Source organism: Musca vetustissima, unplaced genomic scaffold (genome assembly GCF_032173495.1).
Source record: "Musca vetustissima isolate MV318-11 ecotype Yass unplaced genomic scaffold, APGP_CSIRO_Mvet_v1 utg69878, whole genome shotgun sequence".
In the NCBI taxonomy this organism is placed as follows: Eukaryota; Metazoa; Arthropoda; class Insecta; order Diptera; family Muscidae; genus Musca; species Musca vetustissima.
In genome coordinates this window covers 4,398-31,096 of record NW_026874590.1, presented here as the reverse complement: position 1 = coordinate 31,096, position 26,699 = coordinate 4,398, and the positions used below count along the sequence as shown (strand labels likewise).

General features: G+C 36.3%; 1 protein-coding gene across 2 annotated transcripts; it reads right to left on the bottom strand.

Moving 5' to 3' along the window:
* Positions 1–1,678: 1,678 nt before the first annotated feature.
* LOC133334651 (protein SCAI) lies at positions 1,679–26,301 on the bottom strand. Of its 2 annotated transcripts, none has more exons than XM_061542984.1 (10): positions 26,224–26,301; positions 15,828–15,969; positions 12,186–12,368; positions 11,885–12,115; positions 11,660–11,782; positions 6,384–6,527; positions 6,001–6,314; positions 5,687–5,941; positions 5,426–5,623; positions 1,679–2,014 (listed from the first exon to the last, which is right to left on the bottom strand). In XM_061542984.1, the coding sequence occupies exons 2-10, from the start codon at positions 15,923–15,925 to the stop codon at positions 1,770–1,772; spliced, it is 1,791 nt and encodes a 596-aa protein (XP_061398968.1). In that variant the 5' UTR covers positions 15,926–15,969; positions 26,224–26,301; the 3' UTR covers positions 1,679–1,769. The 2 variants fall into 2 exon arrangements, with proteins under 2 accessions (XP_061398968.1, XP_061398975.1); XM_061542991.1 differs by having other exon boundaries at positions 6,384–6,512.
* Positions 26,302–26,699: the final 398 nt, after the last annotated feature.

Genomic DNA, 26,699 nt, shown 5'->3' with positions numbered 1-26,699 from the left:
GATTTTATCGACATTTTCGACGACCGGCCTACCTGTGCGAAGTGAATCTTTAACATCAAAAATTCCTGAACGAAATTTGTGAAACCAAAATTGCATATAATTGGCTGTTACAGTATCGGAAACATAAACACCATTCACAATTTTAGCCGTTTGTTCCGAATTTTCTCTTTGTTCCCTTCCATTTTTAACACCCTGTAACTCACAACTGAATGCAACAAACAAAAATCAGCAAAATATTTTTTTAACTGTGAAATGTCACCCATCCAACGAGCATAAATCGATACTTTACGAGAAATCTTTCAGTACAGTCATCTGCCGAAAAATAATGGATTATTTTTCCCCAACCTAATATTTTTCAAACAGAAGACCTTATATGAATTTCATATGGCTGATATCCGATATTCTGTTGAACTTCATCCATTTCTAAAAGGGTTTCCAAATAAAAATTCTTAAAAATTCCGCATTTCTTTAAATGTGATGGGCAATGTCTGTGTATGTGTGTTGGTGTAGATGTGTCTAGTAGTGTATCCTTTTGTCCTCTTTGCTTTGTTTTTTTCTTTATCGACTAACATATACACATGCAATATGTATGTATGTACATTAGAATGGTTGGTGTCTAGACTACAATCATCGTATAAAATTGTCATTATTTGGTATTTAATTATTTATTTATCATAATTATTATTATTAATATTTATCATTATTAAATGTATTTTTATTTTATTTGTTTTTTTTGTTGGTAGGCAAAAATATATATGTTATGTTGTATGTATACATTATAAAATGAGTATATTTGGTTTGGTAGGACAACTACGGAATTGTATCAGTAACCGGCATAACTATTCTGTTTTTTCTGCTTCTTTCTTTTTTCGGCTTTCATTTATTTTCAGATGTTTTGTTTTTATTCTTATTTTTTTCTGTTTTGCTAAATCAGTCACTTCCGTGTTGTGTTCACTTTTGTTTTAAAAATATATTTGTTTTTATTTTCTTTTTTCATTTTTCAATTTTTTATTTCTTGTTAATCGCTTGAGTAGAAAATGAGCTAAATTATCTTCTTTTTTTAGTTGTTGTTGTTGCTGTTTCGGTTCAGATAAGTTTTAAGATTTATATAATTATAATTTTTATTTTTTGTTGTTGCTGCTGTTATTTTCATATATTTGCATAGTTTGTCTAGAAGGGAAGGTGGCGAATTACCGTGTGTTAGAGAGAGAGAGGGAGTTTTGGAGAGGGTTCTTAATCCCTTAAAACCTTCATCTCTGGACTTGGCAATACTGGATGTGACGCGTTCAATGCAATGCCATATAAAGGACCCGGTAGAGGATAAAAGCAGGGATCTCGGGTGTAAGAGTGTATCTGTTTGTTTGTTTTTATAACCACTTTTGCAGGTTTCCTTTTTTTTTAAAAAAAGCTCAGCATATTTGTATTTTTACCTTTACCATATATTTTGGGCATTTTGAATATTTGTGGGTTTGTGGTTGTAGTTGTAGCGGGTTCAGGAACAGGAATCGTTTAACGAGAAATTTTTGGGTTTCATAGAATTTTGTTGTTGTTGTTATTTTGCTTCACAATTATTTGCTGTTGTAGGCATTAAGTTTTATTAATATTATTGTTGTTTTGGTTGTTGTTGTTGCTTGTTGTTTGTTTTTAAGATTATTCTCCATATTTGTATTTTTAATTATTATAAGAATTATTCGAATAATAATAAATTGTTGCAAAGAAATGCTTAAAATTATGACTAGACTTAATTTAGGCGAATACTCAGTAGATCATCAGTCGCATTCGGGTCCATCGGAAAAGTGACCGCGCACATCGAGCGCCGTTGCCAGCTGGAATATAATATGCGACAATGTTGGATGCTCTAACAGTTCATTGGATGGCAATGGTGGTTCACAGCGTGGTCTCATATGTCGTCCCCGGAAACCACGATGCAGTCTCAATACAACATCACAGAACACAAAGCGTAGAATGAGGGTGCGGAGAAAATCGTCGCCAAAGAATTGCACATACGATGAATCTGCAAGAAAGGGAGAGAGAGACAGATTTGTTAGATATCCGTTTTTGGCTAAAATTCAGGAAATTATCGATTGTGAATTAATCGATAAATGGTACAACTTTTATGAGGCATTTTGAATTTCAATTTCGAGAGGTCAACCCAATTGTACAGTTGCTGAGAGAATAATTATTCATGCTGAGAAATAGTTATTTATTTAATCTACTACATATCCATTATATTTATATGGACAAATTAGACTCGAAGGACCAAATGTTAATTTGATTTTAGTAGGAATCAGATTTGGTTTTAAACGCATCAGAAATAGAGTTGATCAACCTCTTCAATCAATCACATTCGACAGCAATTTGATATTTTTAGTTTTTTCCCCAAAACGATTTTAGGTCCTTTTAGTTCAATCAATTCAATTATTATTCAATTTAAATATTATTCATATCAAATAGTAGATTAACTCCATATCATATTTGTATGGACAGCTTGAAAAAGTGAGGTTCGAAGGACCAAATGTTAACAATTTTTATTTTTCATAGGGATCTGATTTGGCTTTAAACGCATCAGAAACTGAGTTCAACAACCAGCATTGCTCTCGCTTTTTAATATAGACTTGGACAATCTCATTCAAAAGAAATTCGATATTTTTCGTTTTTTTCCCAAATGGATTTTAAGTTCAATCGTTCAATAAATTCGAACATTGAACACTATGAACTAGATGAAAGATTGGATCAACAGGAACATGGTTAATGCTACCAAAAGAAACTAGATGAAGGAGAGAATCGTACCTGGTACCGATCGTTCCTTTTGCAGAATAGTACCTTTGAACTAGTTCTTCTCTACAGACTTTGAAGTTACGAAATTTACGTTGGTGACAAGCAGATTAGTCACAGAAGATATGCAAATAAAACGTCTGTTTGCAATTTTATTGGTCAAAAATTAATTATTTATGTAATCTATTTGTATGGATAGCTTGAAAAAGTGAGACTCGAAGGACCAAATGTTAAAGAATTTGATTTTTGGTAGGGATCTCATTTGACTTTAAACGCATCAGAAACGGAGTTGATCAACCAGCATTGCTCTTGCTGTTCAATATAGTCTTGGATTATTTGATATTTTTCGTTTTTTCCCCAAAAAAATTTTAGGTCCTTTTAGTTCAATCATCCAATTAATTCGGTCAATGAACGCGATGCACTAGTTGAAAGATTGGATCAAAAGGAACATGGTGAATGCTAGCAAAAGAAACTAAATGAAATAGAGATTCGTATCTAGTACCGATCGTTCCTTTTGCGAAACAGTTCCTTTGAACTACTAGTTCTTCCCACTGATTCCAGTGTCGGGAAACTTACGTTGGTTGTAATCAGATTAGTCACAGAAGATATGCAGATTTAACGTTTGGAGCACCGGAAATGTTGGAACACTGATTTCAATTTTTTTTGTTCTGGAACTCTTGAAAGAAGTATGCCGGGACCTCAGTGTATGAAATGTACTAGTTATTTTAATCGACAGGGTTTTAAGCATCTATAGAGTGACAGGACGAAGTAAAGAGTGCAATATTTTGTGTACAATAATCTCTCACCGAAATTTATGATGGGTTATTTTTCGGAAGCGCTAAAACATGCAAAGAGTTGGGATCTGTCGGAATTTCTATACTAGTCACATGCTTTAGCCATCCATAATTCCTAATACCTAGTAAACGATGGTCTCCCTACTAAAGTCCGTTAAGGATGTGAACTGAGATGAAGCATTACATCCTTCCTTGCATAGTTACCAATTGCAGATCATCCGAAAAATTGTCTCAGTAATTTTAAAATTCGGTTTTTCGAACATTTCTAAAGTGAGAGGACGAAGCAACTAGTACTACCTAATATAAGATATACCAACGAAGAGGGACTGTTTGAAGGGGAAGAGGAGGCGGTGAATATTGCAATTTTCGTTAGTCTAGAAATACTGGTAACGTACTCCCCAAAGACCTTAATGTAGTTCCTGAAATCTGGAAAATGGACAAGCAGGCGCCCCTACAAAAGTCAGTCAGGCAAAGATATCAACTCTGGTGACTAATGACCAGGCCAGGAAAATCCGCTACCGACAGAACTCGAGAGAATTATTTTACGGTAATCTACAGAGACCTCAATTTATTATCCGAAACCAGGAAAATGGCCTGGCTGATCCCCCTAGTGTAGTCAGCAAGGCAAGGATAACAGCAGATGCGATTTATAGGGCTCGATCTCATTTTCCTTCCACATAAGCGAAATGCGTTCCTTAAGTACCATAACAGAAGGGCTGGATCCGGTGTTCACATAACGAACATGGTTTTCATATAAAAAATATAGTGAATATCTTGTTGGGGAACTCTTGTGTAAAATATTTAGTTAAACAAGGATCTTTTTCATATACAGTGGAGTATGGTAGTTCCGGAATAAACTAGTTCATTGGAACTACTCCGAGAAAGGAACGATCGGAACTAGTTCCAGCTCTTTAATTAATATAGTTCCTTTTTTGGTCTCATTATTTTTTCTGATCTCGTTCTTCTCACTGATTTCTTGTTGGGGGACTCTTGTATAAAAGATTTAGTTAAACTAGGATCTTTTTCATATACAGTAGAGTATGGTAGTTTCGGAACGAACTAGTTCATTGGAACTACTCCGAGAAAGGAACGATAGGAACTAGTTACAGCTCTTTAATTAATATAGTTCCTTTTTTTCTGATCTCGTTCCTCTCACTGATTTCGTTCCTTTATTCTCACATTCTTCTTCAGAGAAAGATTGATCCGCAACGTGAAATAGATTGCCCAACTCTGGTATACAGTCCACATGAGATAAGATATTATTATTGTTGAATGTTTGTGCACTAAAATAAGATAGAGTTTTCTATTGCCACATGTGGTATGTGGCTATCGATGAAATAGATACGACTGTTGTAAGTCCATATATGACTTTATAGAAAAGTTAGTTAAGAACGCACCCGATGAAGTGAAAGACGATCTGGTGGTACGGGAACGGTGGATGGAGATATTGGCGAAAACTTCCGATGTGGCAGGAGGGTTTAGGCCAGTCCAAGAACAAATTGACGGTCTTCAAACGGTATTGGAGGAGACGTGGCAAAATCTTAGGTCAGCGAAGGTTGTATACAATATGCTATACGAATGCTATGTGGCGGTGTTACGCTCAAGAAATAAGGAGCTAGAAGTTGCTCTAAAAATATAGGAAGACGCCAATGGTTGCCTTAAAGAAAAAATGCCGGCAAGGAATAAAAAGGCTAGAGATACACTCTCGAATTGGACTACCAAGATCACAAGCTTAATGGTGAATGCGCACGATTACGAGATCGATTAGGAAAGGATAACAGCAGAGCTTCGAAAAACCTGGGTTGCTTAAGGTCTTTCAACAATCTCCTTATGCCACATAACCAGCACCCACTTACCTATATATCCTTGGTCAATTTCATCTATGCGACAGCGTGTTACTAAACGGGAAGCTTCTGTTATAAAATGATCCACATACGATTGACAGCGTTCCCAGTGATGGATGGGCACATCGCCGACATTACAGATATAACACAAAGCGGTGAGTGGGGAGTGCAGGAACAAAGTAAACAAGGAGCCATGGTGTTGGACTTCAGCTGAAAACACAAACAATTAATTATTATTAAAAAAAAAACAAATAATTATTATAAAATAGCTACCCTGAAATGCTGGTGGTACATCCTGAGGTGACATGAGCACAACCAATGGTTGGCCAAAATAACGGGGTATATGTTGAAAAACAAACGAATTATCCGAATCTATGATAATGAACATGGGTCTTCGCGTGAAAGGATACAAATCTCCGGGATACAGGCAATGGGTTTCCTTGTACGATTTCCCTCGACACGCCAAACCGCCGCCATCAACACCATCACGTTTAACACTTGTGGCCAGGCCACCTAATTCGTAGCCATCTAGGGAGAAGCAGAGAAAACATTTATTTTTTTGAAATATGTTGTGTTAGAGAACTCACAATCTTCGGGATGTTTGGTGGTTGAAAAACAACCATCTGCTGACATGTATAAGAGTAAGGCGCCTCCCGGAGGCAATTCTTTAAAACCGCTAGCTAAAAACACCAGAAGCTGGCTAATCGAAGGCTTATACAATAAATACTTATGAGGATTGTCACGATAATGGCGGCTATTCTCCATATAGCCCTTGGAACCTGGAACACCATATGGCGGTATACGACTGGCCGCAGGACTGGCGTCGTGTCCATGCATGCCATGTGAAACACTCATAGGATGTGTGGTTTCGGTTGGTTCCCTTTCTAACGTTTGTAACATTCTGCAAGGATATTTCAGTTAGTTTTTTATTGATTACTTTTAATTGGGAGAGGGAGTGGCGATGGCTTACCTAAACATATCCATTGTTAATTCGGAAAATTTGGCCTGCTCGCATGCCGAGCCCACAATCAATATCTCCTGCAGGCTCAGCGTCATGTGCGGTGATCTTTCGCATGGCGGTGTTGTTAGCGGCGACAACCTAGAACCGGAACCACTACTCATCAATGGGTGAAGTTAACCATACTAAAAAAGCTCTTGCTAAGGCCCGTGCTTTCACAGAAGAATTGATTTGATGTGATGCTAATGAGACACTTGTGATTTCTTTTTTCTTTTTTGCATTGAATTTGAATTTTCATCATCAGGTGGAAGCGTTTGATGGCGACATTCAATGTTGTGGGAAAGTAAACCTTCCTCTCTTTTGTGATTAGAGGTTATAGTAGGTGTTTGCCCCCATTAAATGTCGTATCGAACACACAAACATACACCTTCTTTATAAAATTTGTTTTTTTAATTTAATTATTTATTCTTTTATTTTTTTTTCGAACAAAAATGAAATACTGAACGTGCAAGAATTTTTGTTAGTTTTTTTGTTTGAATTTTTAGTATTATCATGTGATTTTTTTTCAATTACTTTTTCGGTGATTTTATTAGAAAAGATGCGATAAAATTGTATTTAAAAATAGGTTATAAAGTGGCGAATAGGATTAGATCCCGGTAATAAAATTATATTCTTTCGAAAATCTATCGACAGAGGGTGAAGATTAGCAAAGCCCGGGATCATTCGTAAAGCCAGTGAATGCAAATATTCAACAGTAAGATCCCGGATTACCCGCTGCATCAAAAGGGTTTACCCAAGAACATCGAAGTTCTCAAGAAGTTGAAAGTAATATTTTTAACGAATACAATCATCCTTCATCCACCACCACCTTCTTTCACAGGCGAGTGTTTGATTCAAATTCCCAATCGAAAAACAAAATCCTGAATGACTAAAGAGGCTGACAGAGGATGTTGGAAGAACTTAAAAAGGACTTTGACAATATATTGATGTCTCCTAAGGGTTTTCAAGGCTCCTTAGAAGTGGAAAACAATTTCAAGGGCCATTAGAAGTGAAGATTTTTAGAAACTTAGATTTTTTAAAGCATTTTTTACGTAACATTAGAAGCGTAGATTTAAATAGGGGTAGATTTTAGATTTTTAAAGAATATGTAGAAGCCCAACAGAAGCGTAGATTTTTTGAAGAATATTTTTCAAGGCCCAAATGCCCGCAAAACGTAGATTTTTTAAACAATACTTTTAAGGCACAACCAGAATCGTAGTTTTTTGAAAGAATATTTTTTCAAGGCCAACAGAATCGTAGAGTTTTTATAGAGATTTTTAAAGAATATGTTTCAAGGTCCATTAAAAGCGTAGATTTTTAAAGAATATTTTTCAAGGTCCATTAGAAGCGTAGATATTTTAAAGAATATTTTTTCAAGGTCTATTAGAATCGTAAATCTAGTGAAGAACATTTTTTCGAGGCCCATTAGAAGCGTAAATCTAGTGAAAAATATTTTTTGTAGGCTCGTTAGAAGCGTAGATTTTTTCAAAGTCCATTCGAAGTGTATATTTTTATACCCTTTACCACACTGTGGCACAGGGTATTATGTCTTTGTGCATATGTTTGTTACAGGCAAAAGGAAACGAGATAGACACATGGTTCCTTTTGAGAATATGCATAGAATCACTTTCCGAGTCGATTTTACGCATGTCCGCATGTCCGTCCGTCCATGTATTTTTGTGAACAAAGTACAGGTCGCATTTATGATCCGATTTGGATGAAATTTGGCATAGGTCACTTTATTGGCCCAAGGAAGAACCCTATTGAAATTGAAAAAATCGGTTCAGATTTAGATATAGCTCCCATATATAGTTTTGCACGATTTTAGATAAATGGTGCACCAAAGTCTCTATATATATTTCGGTTTGCACGAAATTTGGCACAGCGTAATGTATAAGGTCTAGAATGATGTGTGCAAAGTTTAGTGAAAATTCAGATTTAGATATAGCTCCCATATATATTTTCGTCCGATTTAAGGTAAATGGTGCACCAATGTCCCTATATATCATTCGATTTGCATGAAATTCGGCATAGAGTACTGAATTGGGAGCAGAATGATGTGTGCGAAGTTTCGAGAAAATCGGTTCAGATTTCGATATAGCTCCCATATATAGTCTCGTCCGATTTAAGGTAAATGGAGCACCAAAGTCCCTCTATATCTTTAGGTTTGCATGAAATTTGGCACAGAGTACTGAAATAGGTCCAGAATGATGTGTGCCAAGTTTTGAGAAAATCGGTTAAGATTTAGATATAGCTCCCATATATATTTTCGTCCGATTTAATGTAAGTGATGCACAAAAGTCCCTATATATATTTCGAAATTTGGCATAGAGAACTGAATTAGGTCTAGAATGATGTGTGTTAAGTTTCGTGAAAATCGGGTCAGATTTAGATATAGCTCCCATATATATTTTCGTCCGATTTATTGTAAATGGTCCACTAAAGTCCCTATATATCTTTTGATTTGCACGAAATTTGCCACATCGTAATAAATTAGGTCTAGAATAATGTGTGTTAAGTTTCCTGAAAATCGGTTCAGATTTAGATATAGCGTCCATATATATTTTCATTCGATTTAATGTAAATGGTCCACCAAAGTCCCTATATATCTTTCGATTTGCACGAAATTTGGCATAGCGTACTAAATTAAGTCCAGAATGATGTGTGTTAAGTTTCCTGAAAATCGGTTCATATTTAGATATAGCTCCCACATATATATTTTCGTCCGATTTACGGTAAGTAGTGTACCAAAGTCCCTTAATATCTCTCGATTTGCATGAAATTTGACACAGCGTAATCAATTAGTTCTAGAATGATGTGTGTTAAGTTTCCTGAAAATCGGTTCAGATTTAGATATAGCTCCCATATATATTTTCATCCGATATAATGTAAATGGTGCACCAAAGTCCCTATATATCTTTCGATTTGCATGAAATTTGACACAGCGTAATCAATTAGTTCTAGAATGATGTGTATTAAGTTTCGCGATAATCGGTTCAGATTTAGATATAGCTCCCATATATATTTTCGTCCTATTAAATGTAAATGGTGCGCCAAAGTCCCTATATATCTCTTGATTTGCACGAAATTTGACACAGAGTAATGAATTAGGTCTAGAATGATGTGTGTTAAGTTTCCTGAAAATCGGTTCAGATTTATATATAGCTCCCATATATATTTTTGTCCGATTGAATGTCAATGGTGCACCAAAGTCCCTATATATCTTTCGATTTGGACGAAATTTGGCATAGCGTAATGAATTAGGTCTAGAATGATGTGTGTTAAGTTTCCTGAAAATCGGTTCAGATTTAGATATAGCTCCCATATATATTTTTGTCCGATTGAATGTCAATGGTGCACCAAAGTCCCTATATATCTTTCGATTTGCACGAAATTTGGCACAGCGTAATGAATTAGATCTAGAATAATGTGTGTTAAGTTTCCTGAAAATCGGTTCAGATTTAGATATAGCTCCCATATATATTTTCGTCTGATTTAAGGTGAATGGTGTACCAAAGTCCCTTAATATCTTTCGATTTGCACGAAATTTGGCATAGCGTACTAAATTAAGCCCAGAATGATGTGTGTTGAGTTTCCTGGGAATCGGTTTAGATTTGGATATAGCTCCTATATATATTTTTATCCGATTTAATGTAAATGGTCCACCAAAGTCCCTATATATCTTTCGATTTGCCCGAAATTTGACACATCGTAATGAATTAGGTCTAGAATAATGTGTGTTAAGTTTCCTGAAAATCGGTTCAGATTTAGATATAGCTTCTATATCTGACCAAATGAAACATTTAGTGTCGATTGCAGAATGACATGTTTATGGATCCAATTTCATTCTTCTGATCCTTTAGAAATGCGACGTCTGTTAGGATTCATCTGTTGAATATACCCAAAGTGGTGAAGGGCATCATATAGTCGGCCCCGTCCGACTTTAATACTTTCCTTACTGGTTTAAATAATATTTTTCCATGTTCCATTTTTCGAGGCCCATTAGAAGCGTAGAGCTAGTGAGGAATATTTTTTGTAGGCCCTTTAGAAGCGTAGATTTAAAAACACAAACAGTTTTTCATTGTCCACTAAAAGCGGATTTAAGGATGTTTTTTAAGGTTTAAGGGGTATCATTCTAGAGGCCCATTAGAAGCGTAGATTCTTTAAAGAAAAATGTCAATGCCCATTTAAAGTGTTGATACTTTAAAGAATATTTTTTAGAGACCCAGAAGGGTAGATCTTTAAAAAAATATTTTTCAAGACCCAACAGAAGTGCAGATTTTTTTCAAAGAAAAAATGTTCAAAGGCCGTTTGAAGCGTAGATTATTTAAAGAACATACTTCAAAGCCTTTTAGCCTCGTAGATTATTTAAAGAATATTTTAAAAACACCCATTAGAAGAGTAGATGCGCCGATTGTTGAAAAATTATATTTTCAAGGTACATTAGTAGTGTAGATTGTTTAAAAAATATGTTTTAGGCCCATTGGCAGTGTAGATTTTTTAAAGAATATTTTTAAAAAAAATCGCATCTTTTCTAATTCGTATCACAATTCAAATAAAAATTTTCTGATATGTATGTAAGTGTGTTTTTGTTGTTGTTGTGAGTGATTGAAAATTGATTGGTAATGTGGGTGTATGTTTGGATGAATGAGAAATGAGTGAGATGAATGAATGACTGAATGGAAAAAAGGATAATGTTAAATGACTGACATGATGTATGTATGTGTGTGTGAGTTAGTCAATGAGTGTAGAGGATTTTGAGAAAATGACATCAATGGGGAAATGGAATTGTGAGTGGGTGAGTGATATTTTGTTGTTTCAAGTCTTCTGTGATAAGCACAATATTATTAATAAATACTGCCATTTGAAAAATAGTTTTGGTTTTTTTGTTGCATACATTGCTACATACATATAAAAAATAGTTACAATAAATAATTTCAAAAAACAAAAGCTACTAATATTTGGTGGCTTACAAAAGGGGTTTAAACTAATTAAAAAATATTGTAAAGCATAACTTGTATACCTCCCAAAATTATATATTTTGAGTTATTATTATTTTTTTTTTGATTTGATTTGGAGTTACAAAATTATAAAAAATTAAAAAAAAAGATTTTTATATAATCGAAAGAATAAATCAATTTTTCTACTAATTTTTTTCTTGGTTTTTTTTTAATATTCAATTTTCCTTCCCAAAGAAAGCACGGGCAAAATATTGGGTAAATTTGCCTAATGTTTGTTGACTAATGTACCTGTGTGATAGTACGATGGGATTGGAATCCGCATGAAGAACGGCCACGGCAGCTTCGGCTTTAATAAAACCCTTAATCTCTTCCAAAACTAATGACCATTCTAAATGGTCTTCAGGTTCATAACTGAAAATAAAAGAAATTAATTAACACAAAAATTTTTAAATTGTGGAACACATTTCAAATCTGCAGGGAGGCATAGCCCCTTCTTTGGAAAGCAACTCTTACGTGGTGGTATATTCCTGTATTTGTTTTTCCAATTCGGTAACCAATTCTCGCACCAATTTCATTTTCTTCAATAACAAACAAACCACAATAAATCGAGCATAATAGCGCAGCTTTTTCACCATCAAATCGGGACGATCCTCCTTGATCGCTCTCGAATAATAGGCTCTACCTCTAATAGCTGCATAAAATTGATACGCTTCATTCAGGTAATTCGTTTCACTGGTTCTTAAACTGCAATAAACAATAACGAGAAATTAACATGCGAACTTCTCAAGGCCCGTGTTCCGTTCCGATCACTTACTAGTAATGGTAGTAAAGCTGTCCAATTTTACTTGCAATTTCACCAATTTGCCACCGCTTCAAACCATATTTCGAATCCAATACCATGCGATGCTGTTGCTGGAATTTCCATAGTTTCGTGTAGACATCGAAGGTCCGTCCAAAATAGGCCTGCCATTGTCGATGTCCATACTGGGGTAAATCTCTGTAAAAAGATAGGCTATTTTAGAAAAGAGAATATTGAATAGAACAAAACACAAAAAAAAGAGAATATAGATTCAATAATATCCAAGAGAATAGAATTCAAAACTATTACAAAACAAATATACATTTAAAGAAGACCTTATGTGGGTCATTGGGGGTCCCTCAATAAAAGACCTATAGAAAATCTTCTAATTCTTAAAGAATAACGGAATAATGGTTCGCATTTTTATACCCTTCACCACAATGTGGTACAGGGTATTATATCTTTGTGCATATGTTTGTAACAGGCAAAAATAATCGAGATAGACACACGGTTCCTTTTGAGAAAATGCATAGAATTTCTAAGTCGATTTATGCATATCCGTCCGTCCGTCTGTCCATGTTAAATTGTAAAGAAAATACAGGTCGCATTTATGATCCGAATTGGATGAAATTTGGCACAGCTCATTTGTTTGGCCCAAGGACGAACCCTATTGAAATTGGGAAAATCGGTTCAGATTTAGATATAGCTCCCATATATATTTTCGTCCGATTTAAGGTAAATGGTGTACAAAAGTCCCTATATATCTTTCGATTTGCACGAAATTCGGCATAGCGTACTGAATTAAGTCTAGAATGATGTGTGCAAAGTTTCGTGAAAATCGGTTAAGATTTAGATATAGCTCCCATATATATTTTCGTCCGATTTAAGGTAAATGGTGTACAAAAGTCCCTATATATCTTTCGATTTCCACGAAATTTGGCATAGCGTACTGAATTAAGTCTAGAATGATGTATGTCAAGTTTCGTGAAAATCGGTACAGATTTAGATATATATATATATATATATATATATATCTTCGTCCGATTTAAGGTAAATGGTGTACAAAAGTCCCTTTATATCTTTCGATGTGCACGAAATTTGGCATATCGTACTGAATTAAGTCTAGAATGATGTGTGCAAAGTTTCGTGAAAATCGGTTCAGATTTATATAGAGCTCCCATATATATTTTCGCCCGATTTTAGGTAAATGGTGCACCAAAGTCTCTGAAAATCATTCGATTTGTACGAAATTTGTCATAGCGTACTGAATTAAGTCTAGAATGATGTGCGCAAAGTTTCGTGAAAATCGGTTCAAATTTAGATATAGCTCCCATATATATTTTCGCCCGATTTTAGGTAAATGGTGCACCAAAGTCTCTGAAAATCATTCGATTTGCACGAAATTTGGTATAGCGTATTGAATTAACTCTAGAATGATGAGTGTTAAGTTTCGTAAAAATCGGTACAGATTTAGATGTAGGTCCCATATATACCTTCGTCCGATTTAAGGTAAATGGTGTACAAAAGTCCCTTTATATCTTTCGAATTGCACGAAATTTGGTATATCATACTGAATTAAGTCTAGAATATTGTGTGCAAGGTTTCGTGAAAATCGGTTCAGATTTAGATATAGCTCCCATATATATATTTTCGCCGATTTTAGGTAAACGGTGCACCAAAGTCTCTGAAAATTATGCGATTTGCACGAATTTTGGTATAGGGTACTGAATCAAGTCTATAATGATGTTGCTAAGCTTCGTGAAAAGATCCATAAATATAATTAGTCTCTGGCAAGTTTCCCCGAAATCGGTTCAGATATAGATATATAACAAACACGCGACGTCTGTTAGGATACATATGTAGAATATACCCAAAGTGGTGAAGGGTATGATATAGTCGGCCCAGTCTGACTTTACGACTTTCCTTACTGGTTAAGAATATTTGTTCAATGACCAAAACAGACGTGAATTTAAAAACATGTGAAAGTCCGGACCGGACCGGTTTTGGTATATAATATTTCTAAGGAATCAAACTGGGTTTCAGAATTTAGAGAATATTTAAAGAACAAATTTTTAAGGGCCTAAACAGGCGTGGATTTTTATACCCTACACAACTATGTTGTCAGGGTATTATAGCTTTGTGCAGTCCCAAGAGTTTGTAACACCGCGAAATATTAGTCCTAGACCCACCTTTAGGCATGTATGTCCGTCCGTCCATTATAATTTGTAAACTCGATACAGGCCACAGTTATGGACCAATCTTCACGAAATTTTGCATGTAGGATGGGTTCTGGCCAATGAAGACCCCTATAGGGGATGAAATGGACCAAATACTTTAATTTTGTCTGATTTTCTGGTCGCTTCAGAGGCCGCAATTAAGGCCCAAACATCGCGAATTTTTACATGGAGAAGGGAATCGGGTCAAAAAATAAGCATGCCTGTTTTTAAAAAAAATCGGCCAATATTTGGCGGGTCAAATGGACCATGACTTTTGTGTGAAAAATGACAAAATTTGTATTTTATAGCGTATATATTTACCCTTAGGGGCATATACCCGAGAAGTTGATAGTATATCCAAGAGGAGGGGTTGACGTATAAATCGTATGAACTCGGATGTGGGAGTTGCACTTAAATATTTACAGGTGCTTACGTATTCAGATATTATTTAGTAACCCATTGCCACACTAGAGTGCAGAAATATAGCGCTGATCGCTTTGAAATGTTCCATGAGGTTCCAGTTATGGTCAAGGACAACGCCTATATTTTTAGGTCGTAATAATATTGGGATGAAGTGGACCGAAAAAATATTTTTTTGTGTGTTTTTCAAGTCGATCTATAGGCCACAATTGAAAGCCGAACATCACAACACAACCCATGGTGAAGGGAACCTGCACAAGTAATTATAAGGGCTGTACTGAACATTAGTAATATTTGTTGACCTGTAGTCGGTCAAAAGGGCTCCAATATCGCGAAATATTGTTCAAGCTCGGAATATGGAACTACAAATAGTTAGATTTTCGTAGAAGTTGTGTAGGGTATCATATGGTCGGCCCAGTCCGACTATACTGCTCCGCTCATTGGTTTAAATAATAATTTTTCAAGGGCCTAAAACAGGCGTGGATTTTTTAAAGAATAATTTTTCAAGGGCCTAAAACAGGCGTGGATTTTTTAAAGAATAATTTTTCAAGGGCCTAAAACAGGCGTGGATTTTTTAAAGAATATTTTTTTCAAGGGCCTAAAACAGGCGTGGATTTTTTAAAGAATAATTTTTTCAAGGGCCTAAAACAGGCGTGGATTTTTTAAAGAATAATTTTTTTCAGAGGCCAAACAAGGCGTGGATTTTTTTAAAGAATAATTTTTTTCAAGGGCCTAAAACAGGCGTGGATTTTTTAAAGAATAATATTTCAGGGGCCTAAAACAGGCGTGGATTTTTTAAAGAATAATTTTTCAAGGGCCTAAAACAGGCGTGGATTTTTTAAAGAATAATATTTCAGGGGCCTAAAACAGGCGTGGATTTTTTAAAGAATAATTTTTCAAGCCTTTATTTCTCATCATTTATGCCCATCAATATCACACAGGTAGTTATTCCGCCTTTTCAGTTCGGATATTTTGTATTCCGCACTTCACAAATTGTTCACTTTAAACAAATCTGACTCACCTTAGACCATTGAACAATTGTTTGGACTTTTCCAGCAAATGTATAAACTCCAGTACCAACTTTCTGTCCTGTTCTTCTGTGGATTCCATTTTCACCATACCGTTCTTCGATTCAGTTGTGTTATGTTGCTGTCGTTAAAGAACTGTAAATGGACAAAATAAAATAAAACGGACAGTGAGATAGTGCGAAAAAAACAATGTAATAAAATGTCGACGGCACCGAGGTGGCCGGCGGAGAGGTGTAGGATATATTGAAATTTATATTGTAACACATTTCAGCATCCAATAACGACTACAAAAAAAAGATTAATTAAAATTGATAATTGAAAAAAAAAAATAACAATAAAGGAGAATAAAAGAGCAACAATGTCAGTGGGTTTATCGAACACATAGGGATGGAGGGAGAGAGAGAGAGAGAGAGCTTATTTTATATTTCAATATTTATTGGCAATGTTAAGGGCGGCCGGAGGGTTTTACAACATGTCGATATGTAAATTTGTTGCTGTTGCTATTCTGTGTCACATCTAGGAGGAGGCCTAGATTTTGTGTTAATTGTCCGTCTGTCCATCCTTCCATATGGCATTTGTATCTGCATCTGTTTGTCACTTAGTGTTACCAAAACAATATCATTTTCCATTCAATGTAAACTGGCCAAGAAGGCTCTTCTGGTGTTGTTGTTTCTTGTTTTGGATTTCCTTTTCTCCCCCGCCTATTAGTAGCACTTGTAAATGGCAACAATGGCTGTTTATAGTTGTGATGCTGATGGACTAACCGACCGACCGACTGACTGATTGTTGGGCTGTCCCCCCAGTGTTCATTAGTACTATCAACTACTAAACGCGCCTTTATTGTTTAACTGAATGTGAATGACACAGACACAGAGAAATGAATAACAATAACAAAATGAAAAAAATATCGAACAGCAACAACAACAATTGCAAAATGAAACAGATTTTCATTCAAAAACCATTCACCACAGCTAGCGCCTGATTTGAATGCGTCGTTGTATTAAGACACCCTCAGACAATCTCCCACCTCTTTCCCGAGCAACAACAACAATACAAAATTCAATAATTTCTTTGTCTGTCCAAAAGTCTGCTGTCTTTTCCCCTCCACTCTAAGATGATGGTGATGATGACGGAGATGATGATGTTGTTGTTGTTGAAGATGACATCATAGAACCAACCCCATATCAGATTTCCCTCGCAACAATGATTCAAGTTTGATTCAATGGCCCCATGAATCTGCTGTAAAATGGAACAGTGGGTTCTTATTGGACAACTTTGGATTTTCCAGTAGGACAAAAAGGCGTGGATTTTATAAAGAATATTTTCTCAAGGATCCAAACAGACGTGAATTTCAAAAATATTTTTTTTCAAGGATCCAAACAGGCGTGGATTTTATAAAGAATATTTTCTCAAGGATCCAAACATCGTCTCCAGATTCACTTCAGTAGATGAGCGAATTGCTATAATCTGCATAAAAGTTCTTCTATATCAGTCTTATTTGCGCCCATGCTCCGACCGAAGACAAAGTTGAACAGACCAATGACTTATTTTATGAGCGCATATAAACAGCATATGATCGCTGTCATGGCCATAATATTAAAATTCTGATAGGAGACTTTAATCGAAAATCGGAACGGAAAATATCTTTATCCCCACCGTCGGAAAATTCAGCTTTCATGAAGAAACATCCGACAACGGCATGTGGTTGATTGACTTCGCGGCAGCAAAAAACATGGTTCAAGCATCTCGATATACACAAGGTCACCTGGATTTCTACTGATCCAGCAACGAGAAATCAAACTGATCATGTTCTGATAGACGGGTCCAGTGTTTTAGACATCTGATCGATCCGAGGAGCGAATATCGATTCGGACCACTACCTTGTAGAAGCCAAGGTTCGCACTCGCTTTAATGTTGCAGCAAAGGTGCGATCTAACACAACACGGAAACTCGACGTCGAACAGCTGCAAACACAAAAGGTAGCCGAGGTCTACTCCGCTCAACTTACCCACCTACTTGACGAAAGCACTTCTTGTTCCGATAATAGTATAGAAGCACAATGGCAAAGAATTGCCCACTCCCTATATACTGCAGCAAAAGCAACACTTGGGTACCAAAAATCATCACCAAGAAACCCATGGTACGATCAGGAGTGTCGTAATGCTACTGATGTGAAAAACGCAGCGTATAGGGCAACCCTGCAGACAGTAGAAACACGTAATGTAATGGAGAATTATCGGGAGAAAAAGAGAGAAGAGAAACGTGTTTCCGAAAAAAGAAGAAAGAACAAGAAAAACGTGAGCGTGAGCAAATCAAGATGTACAGGAGTCAGAATGAAGTCCGGAAATTTTACCAACGAGTAAAACACCAAACCGAAGGCTTTGGTGCAGGCAAATCCTCCTGTAGAGATGAAGAAGGAAACCTGGTGACAGGTACACACAGCGCGTTGAGGATCTGGAAGGAGCATTTTGAAAAGCTTCTAGTATCAAATAGTGGCGATGAAGAAGATACCCCAGAACCAATAATAGATGACAGTATAGAGTGTATACCACCTAGCCAAGATGAAGTCAGAATAGCAATCAATCGGCTGAAGAATAATAAAGCAGCAGGTGCCGATGGGTTACAAGCCGAACTATTTAAGACTGGTGGTCAGATGCTGGTAAGGAGCATGCACCAGCTGATTAACACAATTTGGCTAGATGAATGCATGCCCAATGATTGGAACCTCAGCATCCTGTGTCCCGTGCACGAAAAGGGAGACAAGACGATATGTGTCAACTATAGAGGAATAAGTCTCCTTCCCATCGCATATAAAGTGCTATCCAGTGTGCTGTGTGAACGATTGAAGCCAATGGTCAATGACGTTATTGGACCATACCAATGCGGCTTCAGACCTGGCAAATCCACCATTGACCAGATTTTCACTCTGCGCCAAATCCAGGAAAAGACCCACGAAAAACACATCGACACATACCACCTATTCATCGACTATAAAGCCGCATTCGACAGCCCTATCCGTTCTGAGGTGTTTAAAGCCATGTCTACGTTCGGCATTCTTGCAAAATTTATACGGCTATGCAGGATAACTTTAAGTAGCACAAGGTCAGGAGTTAAAGTCGGAAAGGACCTATCGGAGCTCATCAATAGCGAACGAGGTTTCAGACAAGGTCCAGATTGTCGTGTGATCATTTTAACATCCTGCTGGAAAAGCTTATACGAGACGCAAAAGTGAACAGAAATGGCACTATGTACACCAAATAACACATGTTACTCGCCTACGCCGATGACATCGATATAATGGGTCGAACATTGCGAGCGGTAACAGCCACCTTTGAACAAATTTAGAAGGAGTCTGCCAAAGTCGGCGTCAAATGAACCACTAGCTTTACAATTTATACGCGGACATCGACATAGTCAGTTGTATTGAGCTGCAGCGATTACGATGGCTGGGTCATGTTGTGCGAATGAATGAGAATGCCCCATCACAAAAGGCATATAAAAGCGATCCCACTGATGATGGTTCCCGTAGAAGGGGAAGGCCACGAATCAGATGGAAAGACCAAGTAGAAAACAACATCTTGGAACGTGGTCCTTCAATTTGGAAGAGATGCGCACAAGACCGAGGCGTTTGGAAATCTTTTTTTAAGCTTGGCTTATGGAACAATCGTCCAGTAAGAAGCCAGCTAAGTAAATAATGTTTTCAAGGAGATTTTTAAAGAATATTTTTCAAAGAGATTTTTAAAAAAATATTTTTCAAAGAAATGTTCAATGAGATTTTTTTAAGAAAATTATTGTAGGAGCCAAACAGGCAAGATCCCATTTCTCGCCTGATACCACTGTGCAAGCTGCTGTGGTCTGCCTATATGTATATTGCGTCCATATGGCTGAATAGTCATTCGTCGTAGTGCATTGAATATCATTCAAGTGAGATGAGTGGCTAATGACTGCTACTACGATGACTACTATCATATACACACATTCATACATACATACGTACGTATGTGTGTATGTATAAATGTGTATATATTCTTCTCATTGAACGGCTGCTTTGGGAAATATGACTACGATTAAAAAAATATTATCATGACGGCAGGGGAGGCGGAATTTTTACCCTTTAAATGACAACAAACAAAATTCTCCAACAACAACGATATGTAAATGTGCCACTTAAAAGTCAATCATAGAATGTTTTTTTTTTTGTTGTTGCTGTTTTTACATTGATTGTTTATTTGGTTTTGATTTCCTTTTGTTTATTACACATGAAAGATAATGACAATCAGTATCCTTTGTTGTGCCCATTGATTTACCTGAGCCTTGTTTAAGGCTGTAATGTCCATTTAGAGTGAGTAAACGAAATAAGGACATTGTTTTTTGTTTTTGGTTGGCTCCCTTATTTCCTTTTTGTGAGCAGTCCTTATTGACGCGTGAATGGAAGCGCAGTGCGTGTGTGTGTTTTTTGCCTGTATGCGAAAGCGTGTTTAAGTATGAAATGCGTGTTTCTAAATGGATTCACATTGATTTCCATTGAACAGCATAATGTAGGTCAATCCACCACATATATGTCCTTAGGGTTGCCACTATTGTTCTATTTTGGAAATCTTGAGGGAGTGGAGTTTTTTTCAATATTTGTTCAATGTGCATGCAGGAGTTTTTGAATTACATTTGTCTGAGTTCTACAATAAACGTGAATTTCTTAAAAATATTTTTCTAAGACCCATCATAGGCGTGGATTTTTTTAAACTATTTAATCCCTTCACCTCACTGTAGTACAGGGTATTATGTCTTTGTGCATATGTTTGTAACAGGCAAATGGAAACGAGATAGACACATGTTTCCTTTTGAGAATCTGCATAGAATCACTTTAGAATCACATAGAATCACTTTCCGTCTGTCCATGTTGAATTGTAAACAAAGTACAGGTCGCACACAGCTCATTTGTTTGGCCCAAGGACGACCCCTATTGAAATTGGGAAAATCGGTTCAGATTAGAATATAGCTCCCATATATATATTCGTCTGATTTAATTTAAATGGTGTAAACATATATACAAATTTGGCATAGCGTACTTTATGATCCGAAAATTGCATGAAATTATATATCTGGCACAGCTCATTTGTTTGGCCCAAGGACTGAATTAAGTCCAGAATGATGTGTGCAAAGTTTTGTGAAAATCGGTTCAGATTTATATATATATATAACTTCGCTTTTAGGTAAATTGTGTACCCATATAAATTTTTGTCCGATGTGTAAGGTAAATAGTGTACATAAGGTCCCTATATATATTTTGGTTTGCACGAATTTTGGCACAGCGTAATGAATAAGGTCTAGAATGATGTGTTCAAAGTTTCGTGGAAATCGGTTCAGATTTAGATATAGCTCCCATATATATCTTCGACCGATTTAAGGTAAATTGTGTACCAAAGTCCGAATATATTCTTCGATTTGCACGAAAGTTGGCATATCGTACTGAATTAAGTCCAGAATGATGTGTTCAAAGTTTCGTGAAAATCGGTTCAGATTTAGATATAGCTCCCATATATAACTTCGGCCGATTTTATGTAAATAGTACACTAAAGTCACTGGAAATATTTTGGTTTGCACGAATTTTGGCATAGCGTACTGAATTAAGTCCAGAATGATGTGTGCCAAGTTTCGTGAAAATCGGTTCAGATTTAGCTATAGCTCCCATATATAACTTCGTCCGATTTTAGGTAAATAGTACACTAAAGTCACTGGAAATATTTTGGTTTGCACGAATTTTGGCATAGCGTACTGAATTAAGTCTAGAATGATGTGTGCAAAGTTTCGTGACAATCGGTTCAGATTTAGATATAGCTCCCATATATAACTTCGCCCGATTTTAGGTAAATAGTCCACTAAACTCACTGGAAATCTTTTGGTACTGAATTAAGTCCAGAATGATGTGTGCAAAGTTTCGTGACAATCGGTTCAGATTTAGATATAGCTCCCAAAGACCCTATATATCTTTCGATTTGCACGAATTTTGGTATAGGGTACTACGTGAAAAGATCCATAGCTAGGCCGATTGACACAACGTACTGAAGTAATATAAATTAGTCTGTGGCAAGTTTCCCTGAAATTGGATCAGATAGAGAAATATACCCAAAGTGGTGAAGGGTATCATATAGTCGGCGCAGTCCGACTTTTGAACTTTCCTTACTGGTTTTCTCACCAATAGTGGACATTACTATTGGTGAGAATTTAAAAAAAAATATTTCTAAGGTCTAACATAAGTGTGGATTTGTTAAAAATATTTTTGGAGGTCCACTATAGGACAACCAAAGGCGTGGATTTTTTAAAAATAATTTTCCAATGGCAACCAAAATCGTAATTTTTTTAAAAATATTTTTCTATGGACAACCAAAGCGTGGAGTTTTTAAAAATACTAAAATATATTTAAACACCCACTTATTATTGCACGCATCTGTAGTTTACGATAAAATGCTGCTATTAGTTTTATATTTGCTTTTTTGTTTCTGTGTTATTTTTTTTTTACTTTCTTTGTTCACTGATTTATAAATAAACTCTATTGAAATCATGCTAAAAATAGCATAGAGGGATTTTCTCATTTTATTCGTTCGTGTCCTTCAACAACTTTCTCTTCTATTTTGCCATTCAGTAGCTTTCTCTTGATGGAACATAATTTCAAGTCAAACACATGCAAACACACACACACAGGCACATGAACACATGTCCATACAATGTTGTACTCCCTATTGTGGCAACAAAATACATACATACACACACATTTGCACAATGGAACACAAGTAGAATGGAGCCTAAGGCAATGAAGAATTTACAAACCAAGCAAACATCGAGCCAACCAACCAAACTACCAACCAGCCATCCAACTAACCAACAAACAAACCAGCCTACAACTATTTTTATATTCAAAGTTTACACTCGCACACACACACTTGCATAGATTCATGGAGCTGAACATATGAATATAATTCATATGCCATTCACATCCTCGTCATCGGCCACTCTCGCCGAGATAAGTTAGCAGTGAGTGGTGGTCGACAACAGGCAAACTGTAGTCGTAAATGAGCGCTACTCGAGCATGAATGTGTAAGCGAACGACGACGACAACAGTAAACATATGCACCCATACACAAACAGACACACACACACACACAAATACATAATGTGTTAGGCTCCAAGCACAAACACACTCACACACCGATAGACTGACTGGCGATGCTGAAAGATTGCAGGACTCTTTGGGTCCAGCTTCCGCCATTTGATGATGGGCATCGTTAGGGAAGTGGGTCGATGTGTGCGGCAAGTGCTGTGCCTTATAAACAACTGTGTCACCTCACATAGAATGGAAATGATATCACTCACAATTAAATTACTGCGAAGGAAAAATCCAAGTTAAGAAAAATAATTGAATGAATTTAACATTATCATCCGGTATTTGTTAGGATACGTATTCGTTCATTAATGGACGGATTAACGTGGTGGAGTAAATCATGGAACATTTACAGAAAGAAAATGGCGATTTCTAGGCCTTGAAAAAATATTCTTTAAAAAATCCACGCCTCATATTAGGCCCTGAAAAAATATTCTTTAAAAAATCCACGCCTCCTATTAGGCCTTGAAAAATATTCTCTATAAAATCCACGCCTCATATTAGGCCTTGAAAAATTATTATTTATAAAATCCAGGCCTCATATTAGGCCTTGAAAAAATATTCTTTAAAAATCCACGCCTCATATTAGGCCTTAAAAAAATATTGTTTAAAAAAGTCCACGCCTCATATTAGGCCTTGAAAAAATATTCTTTAAAAAGTCCACGCCACATATTAGGCCTTGAAAAAATATTCTTTAAAAAGTCCACGCCACATATTAGGCCTTGAAAAAATATTCTTCCAAAAATATCCACGCCTCATATTAGGCCCTGAAAAAATATTCTTTAAAAAATCCACGCCTCATATTAGGCCTTGAAAAAATATTCTTTAAACAAATCCACGCATCATATTTGGCCTTGAAAAATATTCTTTAAAAAGTCCACGCCTCATATTAGGCCCTAAAAAATATTCTTTAAAAAATCCACTCCTCATATTAGGCCCTGAAAAAATAATCTTTAAAAAATCCACGCCTCATATTAGGCCCTGAAAAAATAATCTTTAAAAAATCCACGCCTCATATTCGGCCCTGAAAAAAATATTTTTAAAAAAATCCACGCCTCAGATTAGGCCCTGAAAAAATATTCTTTAAGAAATCCACGCTTCATACTAGGCCCTGATAAAATATTCTTTAAAAAATCCACGCCTCATATTAGGCCTTGAAAAAATATTCTTTAAAAAATCCACGCCTCATATTATGCCTTGAAAAATATTCTTTAAAAAATCCACGCCTCATATTAGGTCTTACAAAAATATTTAAGATCCAGTGAGCGGAGCAGTATATAGGACGGGACCGGATTTTTATTCCGAGCCTGGGTAATATTTCGTGATATTTGCCCCGACAGCCCTTCTAGTTACTTGTCCAGATTCCCTTCACTGTGGGTTGTGTTGTGATGTTCGGCTTATATTCGACTAGAAACACACAAAAAAAAGCTTTCGGTCCACTTCAAACCAACATTTTAATCCGATCTTTACCGAAAATTATAGGCGTTGTCTTTGACCATAATTGGAACTTCATGAAAAATTTTAAAGCGATCAGCGCTATATTTCCTCCCTCCAGCGTGGTAATAGGTTACTAAATAATATCTGAATACCTGTAAATATTTGAGTGTAACTCCCACATCATAGTACTTACGACAATATAATTGGAATCGACTCTATGTCCTTCAGGAGTAAATATATACGTCATAGAGTAAAAATTTTGTCATTTTTCACATAAAAGTGAGGGTCCATTTAAACCCGTTAAATATTGATCAATCTTTATCAAAATAGGTCTTTGGCCTGATACCCTTCTCCATGTAAATTTTCGCGATGTTCGGGTCATATTTGCGGCCTCTAGAGCGACCAGAAAAACCGACAAAAATTAAGTATTTGCTCCCTTTCATCCCTTAAATATTAGCCGATCTTTACGAAAAACAATAGGGGTCTTCATTGGCCAGAACCCACCCGACATGCAAAATTTCGTGACGATTGGTTCATAACTGTGGCCTGTATCGTGTTTACAAATTATGGTGGACAGACGGACGGAGACACATGTGACTCAGCTAGTCAAGATATGACTATCGGTATACTTAATGGTGTGTCTAAGATCAATATTTCGCGGCGTTACAAACTCTTGGGGCTGCACAAAGCTATAATACCCTGACAACATAGTTGTGTAGGGTATAATAATACCCTGACAATATAGTTGTAGGGTATAAAAATTAAAGCCTGAAAAAATATATTTTCTTAAATAATGCACGCCTGAAAAAATATTCATTAAGAAATCAAATATTCATTTAATTTTTTTTTTTAAAAAATCCCACCAGCATTGGATTTCCAAAAAATATCATGAATGGAGATAGTGCCTTAGTTGACCCTGGATTTTTTTAATCCCAGCCTCGTTTGTTTCTTGAAAAATATTCATTAAAAAATCAACACCCATACAAGTTCCTTGAAAAATACTATTGACATAGTTAGACCTTTTTAAAAAAATCCTCGCTAGCTTGATCTTCAAATATATTCATAAAATCCTTCTTGGGTCCTTAAAAAATTTACTCAACAAAACAGTCTCTTTTTTGGGTCCAAAAAATCTATGACAAAGAATCTTTTTTGATCAGCCACAAAATTTGTTTCTGAATCATAATCAACCAGGCTGCCAGCAAAAGATTTTGAACTTCCTCTTTGTGTTTGACACAGTCTCTCAGAGTAGTCGTCGTCATTCTTTCGTACAAAAACAAATAAGGCAACAACGATTTTTTTGGGCTAAAGACAAAAACGGAATGAACGAAGAACCAACGAAACGAAAAAAACAAACGTGAGGGTCCTTGGGTAAGGGGCATAAAGGACATGTGCTCGTCGTGGCGCTGATGGTGGATGAATGGTTGATTGGTTAAAGTTGTAACCAGTAACACCACTACCACCACCAACATCGCCACCACCACCACCACAATCAAACCCCATTCGACTTCAAACATTTATTTCGACAGCCGGTAATGCGCACTGTGACGCAGAAGGAGGAAGACAGAAAAAAAAATCACAACAAAAGGAATCAAATGATTGTGACTGTTATAAAAATTATAGCAATGTGAGTGTGTGTGTGTGTGTGACAACCACAAATGCATTGCCAAAAAAATAAATGACACTTCCTCTATATGCCGCCGCTGTATGAATGATAAGACAATTGCTGCAACCAATTGTACCAAATATTGACTTCCCAAAAACAGGAAGAGGCGAGGCGAGGCGTATGGACATCTTACCTGTTTGGACCACAGTAGACCATGGTGTGTTTGGTGTAGTTTTCTTTAATGAAACTCCTTTTTGTGGATTTGCGATTTCCTACGTAGTTCTGTAGAAAATGAAAAGTGCTGTGGCGGCTGTTGTGGCTCCTTGTGGCTGGCTAGTCGTAGCTAATATTGTAAATTGATATCATTCCGGAAACGGAAGTAGGCCTGGCAATTGATCCTATATAGGCTAGGTTGTGTGGTCCGGATTTGTGTCAATGTGCGTGGATTTTGTGTTGAAGTTATACGGCTGACTGACTGGCTGGCTGTTTGTTTATTGATTGGTGGCTGGCTGCACAGCAACTTGGCTTGGAATTTCACTTCTCCGTGGGATTTCACTTTATTTTTTTAAAATAACCGAACAAAAAAATGCACTTTTTTTTCTCTTGGATTTTGTTGTTATACTTCTTTTTAGATACTTTTTATATGGAGCTTCCTTCTTTATGGGAAAT

Bases quoted from the DNA above. Each gene is read 5' to 3' on its own strand.
- LOC133334651 (XM_061542984.1), bottom strand. From the start codon at position 15,925: ATGGTGAAAATGGAATCCACAGAAGAACAGGACAGAAAGTTGGTACTG. The intron at 12,116-12,185 runs GTAAGTGATCGG...TGTTTATTGCAG, and splicing joins CAGCTTTACTACCATTACTA to TTTAAGAACCAGTGAAACGA. The intron at 5,624-5,686 runs GTAGCTATTTTA...TTGTGTTTTCAG, and splicing joins TGTACCACCAGCATTTCAGG to CTGAAGTCCAACACCATGGC.